We start from the raw sequence: 17972 nt of genomic DNA, 5'->3' as shown, positions 1-17972 counted from the left end.
TCTGGCATGGGTCGGGGGCAGACCAGGCTGAATCAGTTCATGTCATCCACTGGCAAATCCGAGCACCAGAACAGAGTGTGGGTCGAGCCAGGTTCGGTGGCGACAAAAACCAATCCACAATACAGAATGCCAAGCTGAGGTGACCTGTACCGGATGTGACCACAGCACACAACCAGCACACGTGAGAACCAGGAAGGGAGGGGGCAAAGCCAGCAGGCAGAAATATGGGAGGGTTCTCTTGCTGGACAGCTACTTCCACTGGAGAGCTTGAGCTGGGACGGGGGAGACCAGACTAGGCAAGGCTACAACACCTGTGTGCCTCATGTGGACTAGATCAGGGAAAAGCCAGGCTGGGTTGATTATTCCTACTGGTGCAAACAAAATTAGAGTGGGTGAGGGTTGTTTGAGCTTAGTCACAGCATCAACTGGCAGAAGCTGGCACCGTGGGCTAATTCTGTCAAGTTAAGCCACAGAACCACCTGGAGAGTGCATAATCTGGGAGTGAGAGAGACCTGGGAGGGAAATAGTGGGTTCCTCCCTCTTGGGTTACCATTCCCACGGGAGGGCACAAAAAACAGGAAAGGGGCTTGGGTCACTAGACAGAGAGGCACTCAACAACAGCCATGAGGGCTGGATAGTTGATCTGGTTAGGTGAAACTAAGCTTCAATACCCATCGACATGTACGAGACCCAAATGGGATGTGGGACAGACTGGACTAGTCTGATGCACATACTGGCAAACCAGGGTAGGGGGCAGGCCTGGTGGGGGTTATTGTGGGTCGCTCTGACTGGGCTGTAGCTCCCACTGGTTTATGTGAGGGCTGAGTGTGTGCTGGGTAGAACCTGGCTGGACCACAACACCCATTGGTTCCAGTGGAAGACAGGGCTGAAAACAGAACCAAACCAGCAACTGCAACCACCAGCTGATCGGGGCGATGGACTGTGCTGGGCCCTGTGCTTACTAGAACATACAAGAATCTGGTCTAGGAACACCTCAGACAAAGTTTCTTTGGAGATCTCCTCAATCGAAAAGCCAAACTCAAAACCCTAACCAAGAAAAGACAGAAGACAGAACAAGTCAATCAACCACTTCAGCTGTATGTTGGCAGTGAAAAACTGGGCAAACGGAGACTCTAAGGTGGACTATGTCAATCAGTGGATTCTTCAACGACCTCATCATGCTTGGAGTGGCGAGACTGGCAGCGATTCATAACTGGTGAACTATCAAAACCACTTGAGCAAGTATCTCAGAGCATGCCCCACATCCGGGACCTGGGGTGGGTGGGAGACTGGGTGGGGCTTCTCCCTCAATATTCCCTTTACCTCAGATACATGAAGGAAACAATTTGGAAATAATAGTCTTACCCACTTTCCTATAGCCCTTGAATCTTTTTACCCTAATTAACTATGTAAAGATTGTCAAAAATATAATAAACAATAATTAAAAAGTATAGGAGGGTTAAAAACATGATGTTCTGCTCAGATAACTAGAGGGGGCAAATTTTTATACATAATACATATGATACATTTTATACATGATATATACAAATTTTTGTACATATAATCAATGGAACACATCTCTATTCTTTGTGCAAATTACTTAATGTACCTAGACATTAGTTCCAACATTTGAAAACTAATAATCCTTTCCTCATATAACTATTTCAAAGATTTAAAATTTAGATTAAAAATAAAAATTTGTGTAAATATTCAATGTTAATTTTGATAAATGCAAAGTATAAAATCATTAAATATACTAACGCAGCTAAATCACAAACTCCACAGACATATATAGGAAAGAAATAATATAAAATGAAGAGAGAATTCTATTTAATACTGGAGAATCAATGTGGAAAAATAGAAAATCATGATTAGAACACCAGCATTAAAATATTACAGGAAAGATACACCAGAGGATGACAAAATTAGTGGCTGAAAGTTTAAGAAGCAATGTATTTGCATAACCTCAAAGTATCTCCCCTAAGATACTTACTGATATACAATGGGAAAAAACAGTAACTTTAAAGAAAACCTAGCAGACAGTACTTTTTACCAAATGAGTAAGCAGGATATTATCATCAGTAGTAACAGCAGTATCATGTACATTGAGAAGGGTGCATCGTTGCTAAGTGTGCATGTCTTAAAAAAATGTATAGCCTAAGTTAATCATGAAAAAATTTAAGATATGTTCAAATTATGCACAGTCCACAAAACAACTGAATGATATGCTCCAAAAGTTCAAGGAATACCAGAAAAATTGTCACACTGGAGAAGGGGTATAGGATCTTGGATTACATCATAAAACTGAAAGGGGATATTAATACAAAAAAAATTGTGAATTCCAGAACCATTTTGTGCTTCAGTTGACAGTATTATGTTAATGTTAATTCTTAGTTTTGATATACATTTTCTAGTTAGGATATTATAAAAGTGGGTAAAGGGCATACAGGAACTTTCTGTGCTATCTTTGTAAGTCTTCTCTAAGTAGAAAATTATCTCAAAATAAAAAGTTAAAAAAAGAAAACTAAGTAGGAAAGAAGTGGTAGCCCTTTTGGCTTCCTACACCCAACCCTACCATTTCCTTTAAACAAACCTGTATTTAACAGCCCTTTCATTTTTTCACTAACTCCAATCTCCAAGCCTTCTTATTACTGACTATAAACTTCCTCTACTGCATGTAATCTTTATGCAAATAAGGCTTCAGCCTGCTTTTCTTTCCCATTACGTCCCTAACACTTAGCAAAAGTTTAACACATTACAGAGACTATTTATTTGTTGACTGTATGGACAAATGAATGGCAACTGTAGTATACTATACTCATTTCTTATTGCCACTATAACAAATTACCAGAAAGTTCGTGGCTTAAGAGATTATTTTTCAGTTGTGAAAATGAGAAGTCAAAAACGAAGCTTCTCAAACTGAAATCAAGGTGTCAGCAAGGATCATGCATCTGGAAGCTCCAAGGAAGATGTTCCTTGGCTTCTTCTGCCTCGCCAGTCCAGGAATTCCTCAGCCTCCCCTTGCACTGTTACATCTTCCTCTGACTATGGTCACCCTGTATCCAGAAGGACCCTTGGGGTTATACTTGATCCATCCAAACAATCCAGGATAACTTTCTTATCTCCAAATCTTCAACTTCATCCAATCTATAAAATACATTTTGCAATGTAAGGCTACCTAATCACAAATTCCAGGGATTAAGACATGGATATCTTTAAGTATCCTGCCACCTCCACTCTTTTCTTTTAAGATTCACTTTACGGGCCCGGCGGCGTGGCCTAGCGGCTAAACTCCTCTCTTTGAACATGCCAGGATCCCATATGGGCGCCGGTTCTAATCCCGGCAGCCCCACTTCCCATCCAGCTCCTTGCTTGTGGCCTGGGAAAGCAGTCGAGGACGGCCTATAGCCTTTGGGACCCTGCACCCACGTGGGAGACCTGGAAGAGGTTCCTGGTTCCCAGCTTCGGATCGGCGCAGCACCGGCCGTTGCGGCTCACTTGGGGAATGAATCATCGGATGGAAGATCTTCCTGTCTCTCCTCCTCTCTGTATATCTGACTTTGTAATAAAAATAAATAAATCTTTTAAAAAAAAAAAAGAAAAAAGTACTACAACCTACTGTTCAGCTGTGAATTTCAAGTCAAACATGCAAAACTAAAATTTTACAAAAAGATTGAGGGAAAAATATTTACAAAAATAGTAAGGAGAAAAGCTTGAGCAGGAAGTAGGTGGGGAGTTAGCACTGTCATGCCGCATAGTTAAGCCACCTCTTAGAATGCTGGATCCCAGTCAGGAAAGGCCACTGTTCCTTCCAGGACAGGAGGTGGACTAAGCAGGGCTGGCCCATGGATCCACCAGTATGTGCAAGATCTGGCGTTGGGAGAGGTTCTTTTTTTTTTTTTTAAAGATTCATTCATTTTATTACAGCCAGATATACACAGAGGAGGAGAGACAGAGAGGAAGATCTTCCGTCCGATGTTTCACTCCCCAAGTGAGCCGCAACGGCCAGTGCACACCGATCCGATGCCAGGAACCTAGAACCTCTTCCGGGTCTCCCACGCGGGTGCAGGGTCCCAATGCATTGGGCCGTCCTCGACTGCTTTCCCAGGCCACAAGCAGGGAGCTGGATGGGAAGTGGAGCTGCCGGGATTAGAACCGGCGCCCATATGGGATCCCGGGGCATTCAAGGCGAGGACTTTAGTTGCTAGGCCACGCCACCAGGCCCCAATGGGAGAGGTTCTGATGTAGGAGCTTGGGAAGCTCCTCTGGCAGGACACAGTCCCTGCAGATGAGCACAAGAACCACAACAGAGAGCAGTCCAGACCAGGCCAGAGAAAGACACCCACCAGCATACATTTGGCATAGGTTGGGGCAGACCAGGCTGAACCAGTTCACGTCACCTGCTGGCGAATCCGAGCACCAGAACAGAGTGTGGGTCATGCCAGGTTTGGTCACAAAACATACCAGGGCACATTACAGCTGGGATGGGGTGCCTGCTGGGCTGGGCTGGACTGTAATCCCCACCAGTGTCAGCTGGAACTGGTGGTGGGCTGGGCTGGCCCAGGCCACAGCACCCACTGGGCCTCAGCAACCAACCAGCACATGTGAGAACTGGGGGGAGGGGGGAAGGGGCAAACTGGTAGTGGGAATGTGGAGGGCTACCCTGCTGGACCGCCACTCCCCCTGGAGAGCGTGAGTTGGGATGGGGGCAGACCTTCCAGGCAGGGCTACAACACCTGTGGGCCTCATGTGAAGAGCCAGGCTGGGCTGACCGTTCCTACTGGTGCAAGCATAAATCAGAGGGCGAGGGTTGGCGGGCTTTGCCCCAGCATCAGCTAGCAGAGGCTGGCACTGGGGGCTAATTCTGTCAAGTTAAAACTGCAGAACCACCTGGAGAGTGCATGTTCCAGCAGTGGGAGTGGCCCAGTAGGGAAGGGCAGATTCTGGGACAGGGCCATTTTTACAAATGCAAAAATTGCCTGAGTGATGCTGTTGATCCAGAAACCCCTATTTCATTGAGAGCTGCTGAAAGCTGCTAGGAATTCATCTAGGCAGTCTCCACCAATGGAACATTTTCTTCCACCATCACAAAACAGCCTTTGGCATACCTAGAACACACAATTTACAAAACACTTCTCTTTTCTCTACGACATACCCTGCTAGCAACTGAATGGAAATTATTTCTCCTATATACATTACATAGTTTCATTAAAAGGTAAGTGTTAACACTGAATAGACAAAATTAAAACTTCTATAATCTTCAATATTGTATACAAGAATGTTTCCCATAGCTGCAGTTTGATAACAGTGAAATACTGAACAAAAACCTATATATCCAAAAATAGAAGGCTGGCTAAATAACTTAAATGAAATACTGAACATCTATTAAAATGAATTACATAAACATACACTGGCTTATATTGAAAAGACATTGCCTTTATAGAAAAAAATGCAAACACATGTGTACTTACCAGAAAGGCATATATACTAAAACCTTTAAAACACTGTATCCAAAGTACAATTTTAGGTGATTTTGAAAAATTCATGCCAAAATTATCTACGGCACATACCTTGGAAAGTTTTGAAAGAGGATGAGAAAATCAAACCAAGCCCCACACGCACACACCTTTCAACTCCCACTTGAAAGGCTTACCTGAGAGGTAACTTGCATTTCCAGAGTCATCAAGGGACTTCCTAAATTAGAGGCACTTAGAAAGTGTGTGAAAATTGCAGGCTTTCACTCCAGCCAAGACTTACTAAATCAGAATCTGTGACAACAGGCCCTGGAATATGCATATCATGGCAAAAACTGACTCTTACATACAGTGATGTTTGAAAACCATGGTTTTAAAACAAAAGCTCAGGGCCCAGCACAGTAGCCTCGCAGCTAAACTCCTTGCCTTGCACGCACTGGGATCCCATATGGGTGCTAGTTCTAATCCCAGCAGCCCTGCTTCTGTCCAGCTCCCTGCTTGTGACCTGGGAAAGCAGTCTAAGACAGCCCAGAGCCTTGGGACCCTGCACCTGCATGGGAGACCCAGAAGAGACTCCAGCCTCCTGGCTTCAGATTGGCTCAGCTCCAACCATTGTGGTCACTTAGGGAGTGATTCATCGGACAGAAGATCTTCCTCTCTGTCTCTCTTCCTCCCTGTATATTCGTCTTTCCAATAAAAATAAATAAGAATTTTAAAAAATTAAAATTTAAAAACCAAAAGTTTCTACAAATGCAGTGATAGACCACATTCCCAACCATCTAAAAGGAAACCTACAAAAAATTTAAAATAGGGGCAATTATGAGATTTTATACATACAAATTCCAACTCACAGAGACTACTAGAATTTGAATAACATAAACCTGTACTTACCAATTGGTTTTATTCATCCTTAATCTTAAACTCCCATGTGAACACTATTTCCCCATCAGCTGACTGAGCTGACAAAGGCATTTCCTATATTCAACCCATCTCTGTTTAAAACCCCTTTTACAATGTTCTGTCCCCATTCTGTGCTTCATTAAAGTATTACATAAACATTTATTAGGCAGCCAGATATCTGGGTAATTTCATCAGTCTTCAGTTGCTTTCATTTTTCCTTTTAAAACACATTCCAGGGGCTGGCCCAATGGTTCAACTGGCCAATCCTCCACTTCTAAGTACAGGCATCCCATATGGGCAAGTAGTTCATGTCTCAGCTCATCCACTTCCCATCCAGCTGCCTGCTTGTGGCCTGGGAAAGCTGTGAAGATGGCTCCCAAGTGCTTGGGCCCCGACCATCCTTGTGGGAAACCTAAGTGGAGTTCCTGGATTCTAACTTTGACCTGGTTGAGCACAGCCCAGTCCTGGTTGTTCCAGCCATTTGGGAGTGAGTCACCAGATGAATCTTTTAAAAAGATGACCCAAGGACCCACCACAGTAGCCTAACAGCTAAAGTCCTCATCTTGAACGTGCCAGGATCCCATATGGGCTCCAGTTCTAATCCCAGCTGCTCCACTTCCCATCCAGCTCCCTGCTTATGGCCTGGGAAAGCAGTTGAGGACAGCCCAAAGTCTTGGGCCCTACACCCACGTGGGAGACTTGGAGGAAGCTCCTGGCTCCTGGCTTCAGAATCGGTGCAGCTCCGGCCATTGTGGTCGTTTGGGGAATGAGTCATTAGACACAAGATCTTCCCTTCTGTCTCTCCTCCTCTCTGTATATTTGCCTTTCCAATAAAAATAAATAAAATATTTTAAAAACAAAGATGACCCAAGAGCTTGGGCCCTCACACCCATACAGGAGAGCCAGAAGCTCTGAGCTCCTAGCTTTGGCCTGGCCCAGCTCTGATTACTGCAATCATTTGGAGAGTGAATCTGCAAATGGAAGATTTCAGTTATCTCTCCTCTTCCAACTCTTTCAAATACTTCAATAAATAAAAATGTTTATTTCTTTTAAAGACCAACAGAGAGAGAGTCAATCTTCTATGCACTGAATCACTCCCCAGTTGCCTGCAATAGCTAGTTCTAGAAGAGGTCGAAGCCTGGAGTCAGGAACTCCATCCAGGTCTTCTGGATGGATCGCAAGAGACCAGGTTCTCAGATCATCGTCTGCTGCTTTCCCAGGTACACTACACCAATCTGAATTTGAAGCATGGCAGCTGAGACTCAAACTGCCACACAGACATGGCACTGCCAACGTCAAAGGCAGCAGCTTTCCTCACTTAGCCACGATGCCGTCTTCCTTTCAAAAAGATTTGAAAGAGGTAGAGTGACAGAAAGAGAGAAAGAGCATGCAACAGAAAGCATGAACATGTGAGCACTTTCATCTTCTGGCTCACTACCCAAATGGCTGAAAGCTCTATCCAAAGTTGAAGTTGGGGCAGCCAGACCTCGAAAAGGCACCAAAATTGGATGCAGTGCCACCAGTGGCACAGGGAGCGGTTTAACCGGATATGCCACAATGCTGGCTCCTACATAAATCTTTTTAAAAAACGTTTTTTTTATTTTTATGGGAAAGTCAGATTTACAAAGAGGACAGATAGATCTTCCATCTGCTGGTTCACTCCCCAAGTGGCTGCAACAGCCATAGCTGAGCCGATCTGAAGCCATTAGCCAGGAGCTTCTTCCGGGATTCCCATGTAGGTTGCAGGGTCCCAAGGCTTTGGGCCGTCCTCGACTGCTTTCCCAGGCCACAAGCAGGGAGCTGGATGGGAAGTGGAGCAGTTGGGACATGAATCGCCACCCATAAGGGTTCCCAGTGTATGCAAGTTGAGGATTTAGCCACCAGACCAACCGTATTGGGCCCATATAGATTTTTCCCAAAAATAAATAAATAAACAAACACTAAAAAGTTTCCTGTTCCAAAAAGAACCACATGAATCACTTGCATTTTCCTGAAGGAAAATAGAAAAGGGTAAATTTCACACCAAACACATCCGTATCATTCGCTCAAGTACTTAGCGTAAAGGATCAACTCAGAAGGCATACATTTATGAAGCTTTCATAAGCACACATTCAATAGAACTTTGAGGATTTCCTAATGGTAATAAATTAACAAATTTTTCCCAAGAAAGCCACAGCACACATTTTCCCCTTAAAAGAAAACAGCAACAACAGAAGGGGGAGGAAAGTTCAGCCTGAGTTTCTAAGAGAATCTAGGAAAACAGTATAAATTCTGGGAGGCAAGGGACAAGCCCTTAATTTTATTTTCATCTGTGATACATTTTAATCCTGGATCACTCAGAAGGCCAGATCAGTTAAAACGGGAATTCATTAAAACCAAGAAGATTATATACACCTACCTGCAGCTCACACCAAGCAACTTCAACCCAGGTTTCCGTGTCCAGTCCTTTATATACGGTTTTAAATGCTCCACGTCCCAGTTCTATATCAAACTTCAGGAATCTGCCACTAGGAGAAGTAGCCACAGCCTTCATTTCAGCTTCTTCTTCCATTTCTTTTTCATTCTTCTCCTTCAAACAGTCTTTTGAGGATTCCGAAGCTGCTTTTGAACATTGCTGGTATTTACCTTCTTGTCCACCCCTTAGCACGTTTGTGGCAAGTTTATCTACTCTTGGAATGTTTGTGGCGGCCTTTATTCTTTCGGGTTTGGAAGAAGATTCGGCAACTGTGTCATCTTCCATCATCTCAATACTCTTTCGGAAAAATCTCTTCCTTTCCACAGTCTCTCCAGAAGCCAAGCAGGTGCTGGCTTTTTCCTTTACTCTAGCTTCTGTGGCCAAAGTGGCGGCAACCTGTGGAGCTCTGTTTTCAAGGGAGACTCCATCAGGTTTCTCAGACTCTTCAGTGCTGGCTGGCTCCCCTGAATCAGTGGCCATGGTAATCAAGGTAGGTTGTGAAAACTGTGTCACCCTTGAATCCAGTTACATCTCAGGCATCACAATGATGAAAATGAACTTCCTTTTATGTGGTCATAGATTTCCATAGCAACCTGAAGGGGGAAAGGAATATTTTTAAATCACCCAACTAAGGAAATCATTAAGGAGAAAACAAGTCACCTGATTTTTAATCCCTTTGGGTTAATAAGTTTATTCTTTTTTTTTCTGTCCAATCTTAGCAACCAGCAGACTCCAGGGGCTGTGTCTTATCTTGTTTACCATTGCAGCCTCAGTGCCTAGCAAGCTGCTTCGTATTTAGCTCACTCTATGTTCCTATTTCACAAATATTGGTTAGAAGCCTAGTTTTTAGCCTCATCAATCAATCAATCAAATTCAAAATAAGTATCAAATATGAAGTTCACTTGACAAGTTCACACAAAATAAAATAATCACATGATTTCCAGGTGGTTTGTATATAAAATTCCAGAACTCATTCAACAGTTTCTTTTATTGTGGCAAAATATACACATCAGATTTACCATTTTAAGCACATTAGGTGTACAACTCAGTGGCATCATGCACATTCCTAATGCTGTGAAATCATCACTGTTGTCCATGTCTACAACTTCAACATCCCAAACTGAAACAACACTGATTAAACAATAATTCACTATCCATTTGCATTCTCTTCCCTGCTATTCTGTATTCTACTTTCCACCTCAAGGAATTTGCTTATTCTAGCTACTTCAAACATTTGTCTTTTCATGTCTGGCTTATTTTACTTAGGCTAACATACAGAATTATTAGAATTTCATTCCTAGAGTGCCGGCACAGTAGGAGAGCAAACTAATCTTCTGTTCTGGGACATGAGCATACCTTATAGGCACTGGTTCATATCCTGACTGCTCCACTTCCCATCTAGCTCCCTGCTTATGATCTGAAAAGCCAGCAGTGGATGGCTCAAGCAGTTGGGACCCTACATTCACAATGGAGACCTGGAAAAAATTCATGGTTCTTAGCTTCAGATCAACTCAGTTCCGGCCACTACAGCCATGAGAGTGAACCAGCAGATGGAGGATTTCTCTCTTTGTCTCTCACTCTCTCTAACTCTGACTTCCAAATATAAATAAATCTTGAAAAAAAAAGAAATGAAGGGAAGAAGAAGGAGAAAAAAGCAACAGAGAGAGAGAGAGAGAGAGAGAGAGAGAGAGAGAGAGAGAAAGGAAAGGGGCCCAGCGCAATAGTCCAGTGGCTAAATCCTGGCCTTACATGCACTGGAATCCCATATGGGCACCAGTTTGTGTCCCAGCTGCTCCACTTCCATCCAGCTCCCTGCTGTGGCCGGGGAAAGCAGTAGAAGATGGCCCAAAGCCTTGGGACCCTGCACCAGCATGGGAGACCCAAAAGAAACTCCTGGCTAATGGCTTCAGATCAGTTCAGCTATGGCTGTTGCGGCCACTTATGGAGTTAACCAGTGAAAGGAAGATCTCTCTGTGTCCTCTCTCTGCAAATCTGGCTTTCCAGTAAAAATAAATTTTTTTAAAAGGAAAGAGAGACAGAGAGAAACAGAGAGAGAGAGAGAGAGAGAGAAGGAAGGAAGGAAGGGAGGGAGGGAGGAAGAAAAAAGAAAGGAAGGAAGAAAGAAAGGAAGAAATTAAAGGGATTGACAGTGATGGTTCAACTGGCCAAACCTCTAACTCTGAATTCTGGCATTCCATAGGGCTCCAGTTTGTATCCCAGTTGCTCTACTTCCCTTTCAACTCCCTACTTTGTAGTGAGGTAGGCAGCTAGTTAAGGGTCAGAAGCTTAGAAACTACTCACCTACCACCACCTAGGTGTTCCTTCCTGCCCATGGGTGATGCTCACCTATCATCACCAGAACCTGAGAGGGGGTAGTATTGCACTGTTGTGTAACCACTCCCCTGACAAGCCCCTATAAAGGCTCATGCTAAGGAGGGGCTCACTCTCTTGGTCCTGTGCTTCTGTTGCTCTAGCACTCTGGCTCTTGACCTCCCCGGTCCCTGCTTGCTCTCTGGCTTCCCACGGACAGACTCCGAGGACAGGCATTCCCTGAGCATGGCCCCTGTGTGCCTGTACTCACCCTCTGTTCACTGCTTGCTCTCTGGCTTCCCACGGACAGACTCCGAGGACAGGCATTCCCTGAGCATGGCCCCTGTGTGCCTGTACTCACCCTCTGTTCACTGCTTGGGCGGGACAGTGAAGACAGCTAAGATGCTTTGTATTTCTACTTTGTGTACTATCGGGAGTTCCAGCAGCGGTGAAGCCTAACAGTAGGGGAATGTGGGCAGAGAATCCAGGGAAAGATGAATGTCTGCAGCTTTGTGTGTGTCCAGACATTCGTTGCATGTCTCTTGGGATAAGTTACATTGCTGGGGAAGCTGGGACATAGGTCTTTAGTTTAAGGGATGAACTTCAGGGTAATGACCATTTGTTCCTCTTGGGGTTTTGAATGACTGGACTGCCATATGGATTTGTGATTTGCCATTTCTAATGAGCCCTGTTATCACCAAACCTGGTTAATAAGGCTCCTTAATAAATCCTAGACTTGTCTGGTATGCTCTCATTCACACCCCACAACAAGCCTGTGGACTGGGAAAGCAGTTAAGGATGGTCAGAGCCTTGGGACCCTACATCCACGTGGGAGACCTGGAAGAAGCTCCTGGCTCCCAGCTTCAGATTGGTTCAGCTCTGGCTATTGTGGCCACTTGGGGAATCAACCAACAGATGGAAGGTCTTTGTCTCTGCTTCCCTCTGTAAATCTGCTTTTTCAATAAAAATAAAATATATTTTTAAAAAATTTAATTTCTGGGACAAGCACTGGAGATAAGCAGGCTAAGGTGCCACTTACAACACCAGCATCCAATATCACTCACAGTGCTGCTCTGAGTCCCTGCTACTCTGATTCTGATCAGCCTTTTTGCTACTGTGCCAGGGAAGAAGCAGAAGACAGCTCAAGTACTGGAGTCCTGCCCCATCCAAGCAACCCACTTGGGAAACCAGGATGGAGTTCTAGGCTCCTGCATTCAGCAAAGCAAATGCCCAGCTGTAGCCCCAGCAATACCTTATAAGCACCCAGCTGCTCCACTTCCACTTCCAAACCAGCTCCCTGGTAGTGACCTGGATATACAACAGCAGATGGCGCAAGTCCTTGGTCCCCTGCACCCATGTGGGAGATTCAGAGGAAGCTCTTGCCTACCAACTTTAGACTGGCCCAGCTCTGGCCACTGAGGCCACTTGTGGAACAAACCTGCACATGGAAGATGTTTTCCGACTCTAGTTTTCTCTCTGTAACTGACTTATAAGCAAAAATACACATTAAAAAATAAAGTAAAAGATAGTAAAGGAGTGAGGGGTTGCCATAGTAGGCTAATCATCAGCCTGCAGTGCCAGCATCCCATGGGGATTCCAGTTCAAGCCCTGGCTGCTTTACTTTTGATCAGATCACTGCTATGGACTAGGAAAGCAGCAGAAGATGGCTTAAGGCCCTGAGCGCCTGCATCCACATGGGAGACCCAGAAGAAGCTCTTGGCTCCAAGCTTCAGATCAGTCCAGCTCTGGTCACTGTGACATTTGGGGAGTGATTCAGTGAACAGATCTCTTCTAAAGATCATAGGATTAGGGCCCGGCGGCGTGGCCTAGCGGCTTAAGTCCTCGCCTTGAACGCCTCGGGATCCCATATGGGCGCCGGTTCTAATCCCGGCAGCTTCACTTCCCATCCAGCTCCCTGCTTGTGGCCTGGGAAAGCAGTCGAGGACAGCCCAAAGCCTTGGGACCCTGCACCCGCGTGGGAGACCCGGAAGAGGTTCCCAGCTTCGGATCGTCACACCACCAGCCGTTGCGTCTCACTTGGGGAGTGAATCATTGGACGGAAGATCTTCCTCTCTGTCTCTCCTCCTCTCTGTATATCTGACTTTGTAATAAAAATAAATAAATCTTTAAAAAAAATTGTATTAAAATTGCACAAGCCAAAAATATAAACAAATACCAAATTTGAAAACCTGAAGGAAATAACAGAACTAAAATGAACTTCACAGAAATAGGCTCATAGGGTTGATACAACGGCATAGCACACTAATCTTCCATATGCAAGAGCCAAAATTCCATAAGGGTGTCAGTTCATGTCCCAGCTGCTCCACCTGCCATCCAACTTCCTGGTTACAGCCTGAGAAAGCAGAGAAGGATGGCTCAAGTCCTTGGGCCACTGAACTCCTTGTGGGAAACTTGGAGGAAGCTCCTAGCTCTCAGCTTCGTATCAGCTAGCTTTGGCCAATGCAGCCATTTGTAGAGTGAACTAGGGGATGGAAGGCCTCTCTTGGTCTCTCCTTTTCTCTCTGTAAAGTCTGCCTTTCAGAAAAAGTAGAAAAAAGGAAATCTTTTTTTTAAAAAGAAAAGAAATAGCCAAAATTGTCCTGCACATTCAACTCAATTGCAATCCATATTCCAACTGATTGCTCTGCAAAAAAAATGTCAAGCTAACCCAAAAATACAAATGGAACTTCAAGGAATCCATAATAACAAAAACCAAAAAGCAATTTTGTATAAAAGAAAACAAAATTGAAGGACTTACTCTTCCTGATTTAATAACCTACTACAAAGTTACAGCAGTAAGAGAGTATGGGTATAGCACTAATGACAGGTATATAGATAAATGGCATAAAGATAGAGTCTAGAAATAAGCATACAGTTTAAAGTTGATTGGTTTTTAATAAGAGTGCAAAGACAATTCAATGGGGGAAAGAATAGTCTTTCCAGTAAATGTTGCTGAAATAACTGGATATTCACAAGCAAAAGAATGAAGCCAGATGCTCTACTATGGTTTTCTGGGAAAGACACCTAAGTTGAATTGCAAAGAAAACAAGCTGATCTTGGGGAGAAATTTAGAAGCAACTGCATGTAATGGCATGGAGCAAATTGGGTGAGTTATAATACGAACAATGTTCTTGTATATTAGAAGCCAGCAGGTGAGCACAGGGGCAGATTGCCACCAAGGACTGCTATGTCACGTAACTTAAAACAAGGAGGCCAATCACAGAGCTACTGTGATAACCCAGGAAGGAGATGATGGGGTTTGAATGAAAACAGTGGCAGGAGGGATACATTTAGGATACATTAAGCTTTACTGCATGAATGAATACAACTGTGAAGGAAAATGAAGAGTATTATAATAATTCAAAGAAAATTCCAAAAAGATGATGCTGCTAGGATATAATGTGTTAATACCAGACTTCAGAACTAAACTACAGATTCATAAAATGCTCTGTGAAGTAAAACTGCCAAATCGATATACTTCCAAAGCCACTTAGTAAATCTAGTACTGCCTGCAAATAAAAAAGATTACTAGTAAACTGTCACCTAAGTGAACACTTTTTATAACTTTTTATTTTGAAATAATTTCTTCGCAGGAGGTGGGTGGTGGGGAGTGAACTCCACAAGCATCTACAAAAAATCCAGTGTATCCTTCAACCACATTCCCCAAATGTTAACATCTTACATGGGATATTTTTGAGTAAGAATAATGATAGTTATTCACCTTACTTAACGAAAGGTCACTTATTCAGAAATCTCAAGAGCAGAAATCCAGATGAAAAATAAAGCAGCCAAAAATAGACTCAAGAGAATTTAAGTTGGAAAAGCCTACGTACAAAACTTTTCTTACAACAAAACTTTTTTTTTCTTTCAAAAAAAATTCAGAATTCAAAGAAATAAAATTTGGGGGTCAGCACCATGGCTTAGTAAGCTAACCCCAGCCTGTAGAGCAAGGCATCCATTATGGGTGCCAGTTTAAGCACTGGCAGCTCTACTTCGGATCCAACTCATGCTTACGGAATAGGAAAGTAACAGACGATAGTTCAAGTCCTGGGGTCTTGTACACATTGAGGGAGATCTAGATAAAAATCTGGCTCCTGTCGTTGGACCTGTCCAAATTCTGCCACTGGGCTGTTTATTAGTGTAAAAGGTATGACAACAATAAAATAAATTTGGGCCCGACATGGTAGCCTAGTGACTAAAGTCCTCATGCATGCACTGGGATCCCATATGAGTTCCAGTTTGTGTTCTGGCTGCTCCACTTCTCTTCTAGCTCCCTGCTTGTGGCCTGGGAAAGCAGTGGAGGACGGCCCAAAGCCTTGGGACCCTGTCCATGTAGGAGACTCAGAAGAAGCTCCTGGTTCCTGCTCCTGGCTTTGGATCAGCTCAGCTCCAGCTTTTGTGGCCACTTGGGGAGTAAATAAGTGGATGGAAGATTTTTCTGTCTGTGACCCCTTCTCTCTGTGTATCTGACTTTCAAATATAAATAAATAAATCTTTAAAAAATTAAAAATAGGGCTTGGCGGCGTGGCCTGGTGGCTAAGGTCCTTGCCTTGATCCCATATGGCCGCTGGTTCTAATCCCGGCAGCTCCACTTCCTCTCTATCTCTCCTCCTCTCAGTATATCTGACTTTGTAATAAAAATAAAGTAAATCTTTAAAAAAAAAATTAAAAATAAACAAAATTTTAAAACTAAGCCATGAACTTGACTAAGCACATCTTAAAATGTTATCATTGAAAATCCAATAGACTCTTGACTGTAATATAGAGGTAAAGAGAGCCTAGCGCAGTAGCCATGATCGGTTGCAGGTTCATGTCCCACCCACCCTGCTTCCCATCCAGCTCCCTGCTTGTGGCCTGGGAAAGCAGTCGGGGACAGCCCAAAGCCTTGGGACCCTGCACCCGCATGGGAGATCCGGAAGAGGTTCCTGGCTCCTGACTTCAGAATCAGCTCAGTTCTGGCCGTTGCGGCCACTTGGGTAGTGAGTCAGTGGACAGAAGGTCTTCCTCTCTGTCTCTCCTCCACTCTGTATATCTGACTTTCCAATATAAATAAATAAATAAATAAATTTTTTTAAAAATCTTAATTCTACTTCTAATTCCTCAGCAGGGATAGGGGAAATTATTTAACTTAATCCTTTTTTTAAAAAAAATAAGTTTCATTCTTTTTTTTTTAATATTTATTTTAATTTTATCACAAAGATATACAGAGAAGAGGAGAGACAGAGATGAAGTGGAGCTGCCAGGATTAGAACTAGCGACCATATGGGATCCTGGTGCGTTCAAGGCGAGGACCTTAGCCACTAGGTCACGCCACCGGGCCCAACTTCATTCATTCTTGATTTCATTTGTGAAATCTCACAGGACTGACAACAAAACATGTATAAAATACTTAACACAGCATAAGAATCAATAATGAAAGCTTTTATTTTCTACACCTTAATAACCCCTAGGGGCAGTTCTATATTAAAGCACTATTCAACAACACTCAAGCAAACACTGAATAATTTTCAGGAGTCGGCTTAAGAAGGCAGCAAAGCACATAATACATTTCTTTAAAGCGTTCCAGTAATAAACCATGTTGGTATTGCTAAAGGGATATGCTTCGCTGACCAGGATAATCTCTCTTCTACATTCACCAATGGAAAAACATGGCGCAGTGAAAAACTACAAAATTCAGGCCTCAAGCCTGGACTCTACTAAGTTCACAGCTATGAATTATAATCTCTCTGGGGGGGGGATATTTTTCATCATAAAATGGTAAGCAGACTGCTCTAGGCCCTAGAATAAATATAAAGATAACTATAAAGAAAAACTTCTATAGAGCTTGAAACTACAGGGAAATTCTGACAAATCTGTATACTATTTTTACTCCTTCAATATTTTTTATGTATAAGCTTGGAGAATTTAATTAAAACTTCAAGATAATTTCTCACCTGTAGCTTATCATACATCTATCCACAAGCAAGTCAGCACAAACCCATTAATTTGTCAACCAGGGACTCAAAGAACTTTCTCAGTTTTATAACCAGCAATTTAAATAATGCATATTTAAAGTCAAAATTACAGAGTAAATTTTGCATTAACAATCCTCTCTCTGTCTGATACATGCACTTTCATGCCAATAAAGATTTGTCAAGTGCCAATGTGTCAACCACTGTGTCAAGGTCTAGGGATAAAAGAAAAGAAAAATCAGTTCCTCCTGCTCCTGAGGAAGCCTAATTCATGCCAGCTAAAGGCACAAAGCGCTGACCTGTGCTCCAAGGTTAACGGAACATCTCTATCATCTGAAATTTCCAAGACTCCAAAGAGAGAGGGTAAAAGAGAATAAAAAATAAATGACAAAATCAAGAACACCAATGGAAAATGACATCTGATATTTCAACAAATTCTCACAGAAAGCAAAAAAGAACTGACGGACAGCACAAATCAAAGAATATCACACCTCTGCCTAGAGTGCCAGGATCCAATATGAGCATCAGTTTGTGTCCCGGCTGCTCCACTGCCCATCTAGCTCCCTGCAAAAGGCCTAGGAAAGAAACAGAGGATAGCCAAACCCCTTGGCACCCTGCACCCACATAGGAGACCTGGAAGAAGCTCCTGGCTCCTGGCATCATTTCTCTCTCTTCCTCTCTATCTGAAACCATGACTTTTAAATATATAAATAGTTTTTTAAATAGACCCCAGAATATAGAATATCATGAGGGAATCCTCAAAAAGTTCACAGAAAATGCATATTATGACAAAAAAAAATCCATGGACTTGAAAATTATTTTGTAGAACAAGCTCTAATCTACTGTCCCACTCTCCAATGCCCTCAACACCGAGGGCTGGTG

At 43.2% G+C, this 17972-nt stretch overlaps 1 protein-coding gene across 2 annotated transcripts in view; it reads right to left on the bottom strand.

The window, feature by feature from the left end:
- WNK3 (WNK lysine deficient protein kinase 3) overlaps positions 1 to 17972 on the bottom strand; it is a 151288-nt gene that overhangs the window by 115957 nt on the left and 17359 nt on the right. For both annotated transcript variants that reach the window (XM_058658932.1, XM_004598302.2), the window contains exon 2: positions 8773 to 9422. In XM_058658932.1, coding sequence (XP_058514915.1) covers positions 8773 to 9309 — 537 coding nt within the window. In that variant the 5' untranslated portion in view covers positions 9310 to 9422. The remainder of the gene's footprint in view (positions 1 to 8772; positions 9423 to 17972) is intronic.

The sequence above is a fragment of the Ochotona princeps genome, chromosome X (assembly GCF_030435755.1).
Source record: "Ochotona princeps isolate mOchPri1 chromosome X, mOchPri1.hap1, whole genome shotgun sequence".
Taxonomy (NCBI): Eukaryota; Metazoa; Chordata; class Mammalia; order Lagomorpha; family Ochotonidae; genus Ochotona; species Ochotona princeps.
Note: the sequence above shows the minus strand (reverse complement) of the source record. Positions and strands in the feature narration are given on the sequence as shown.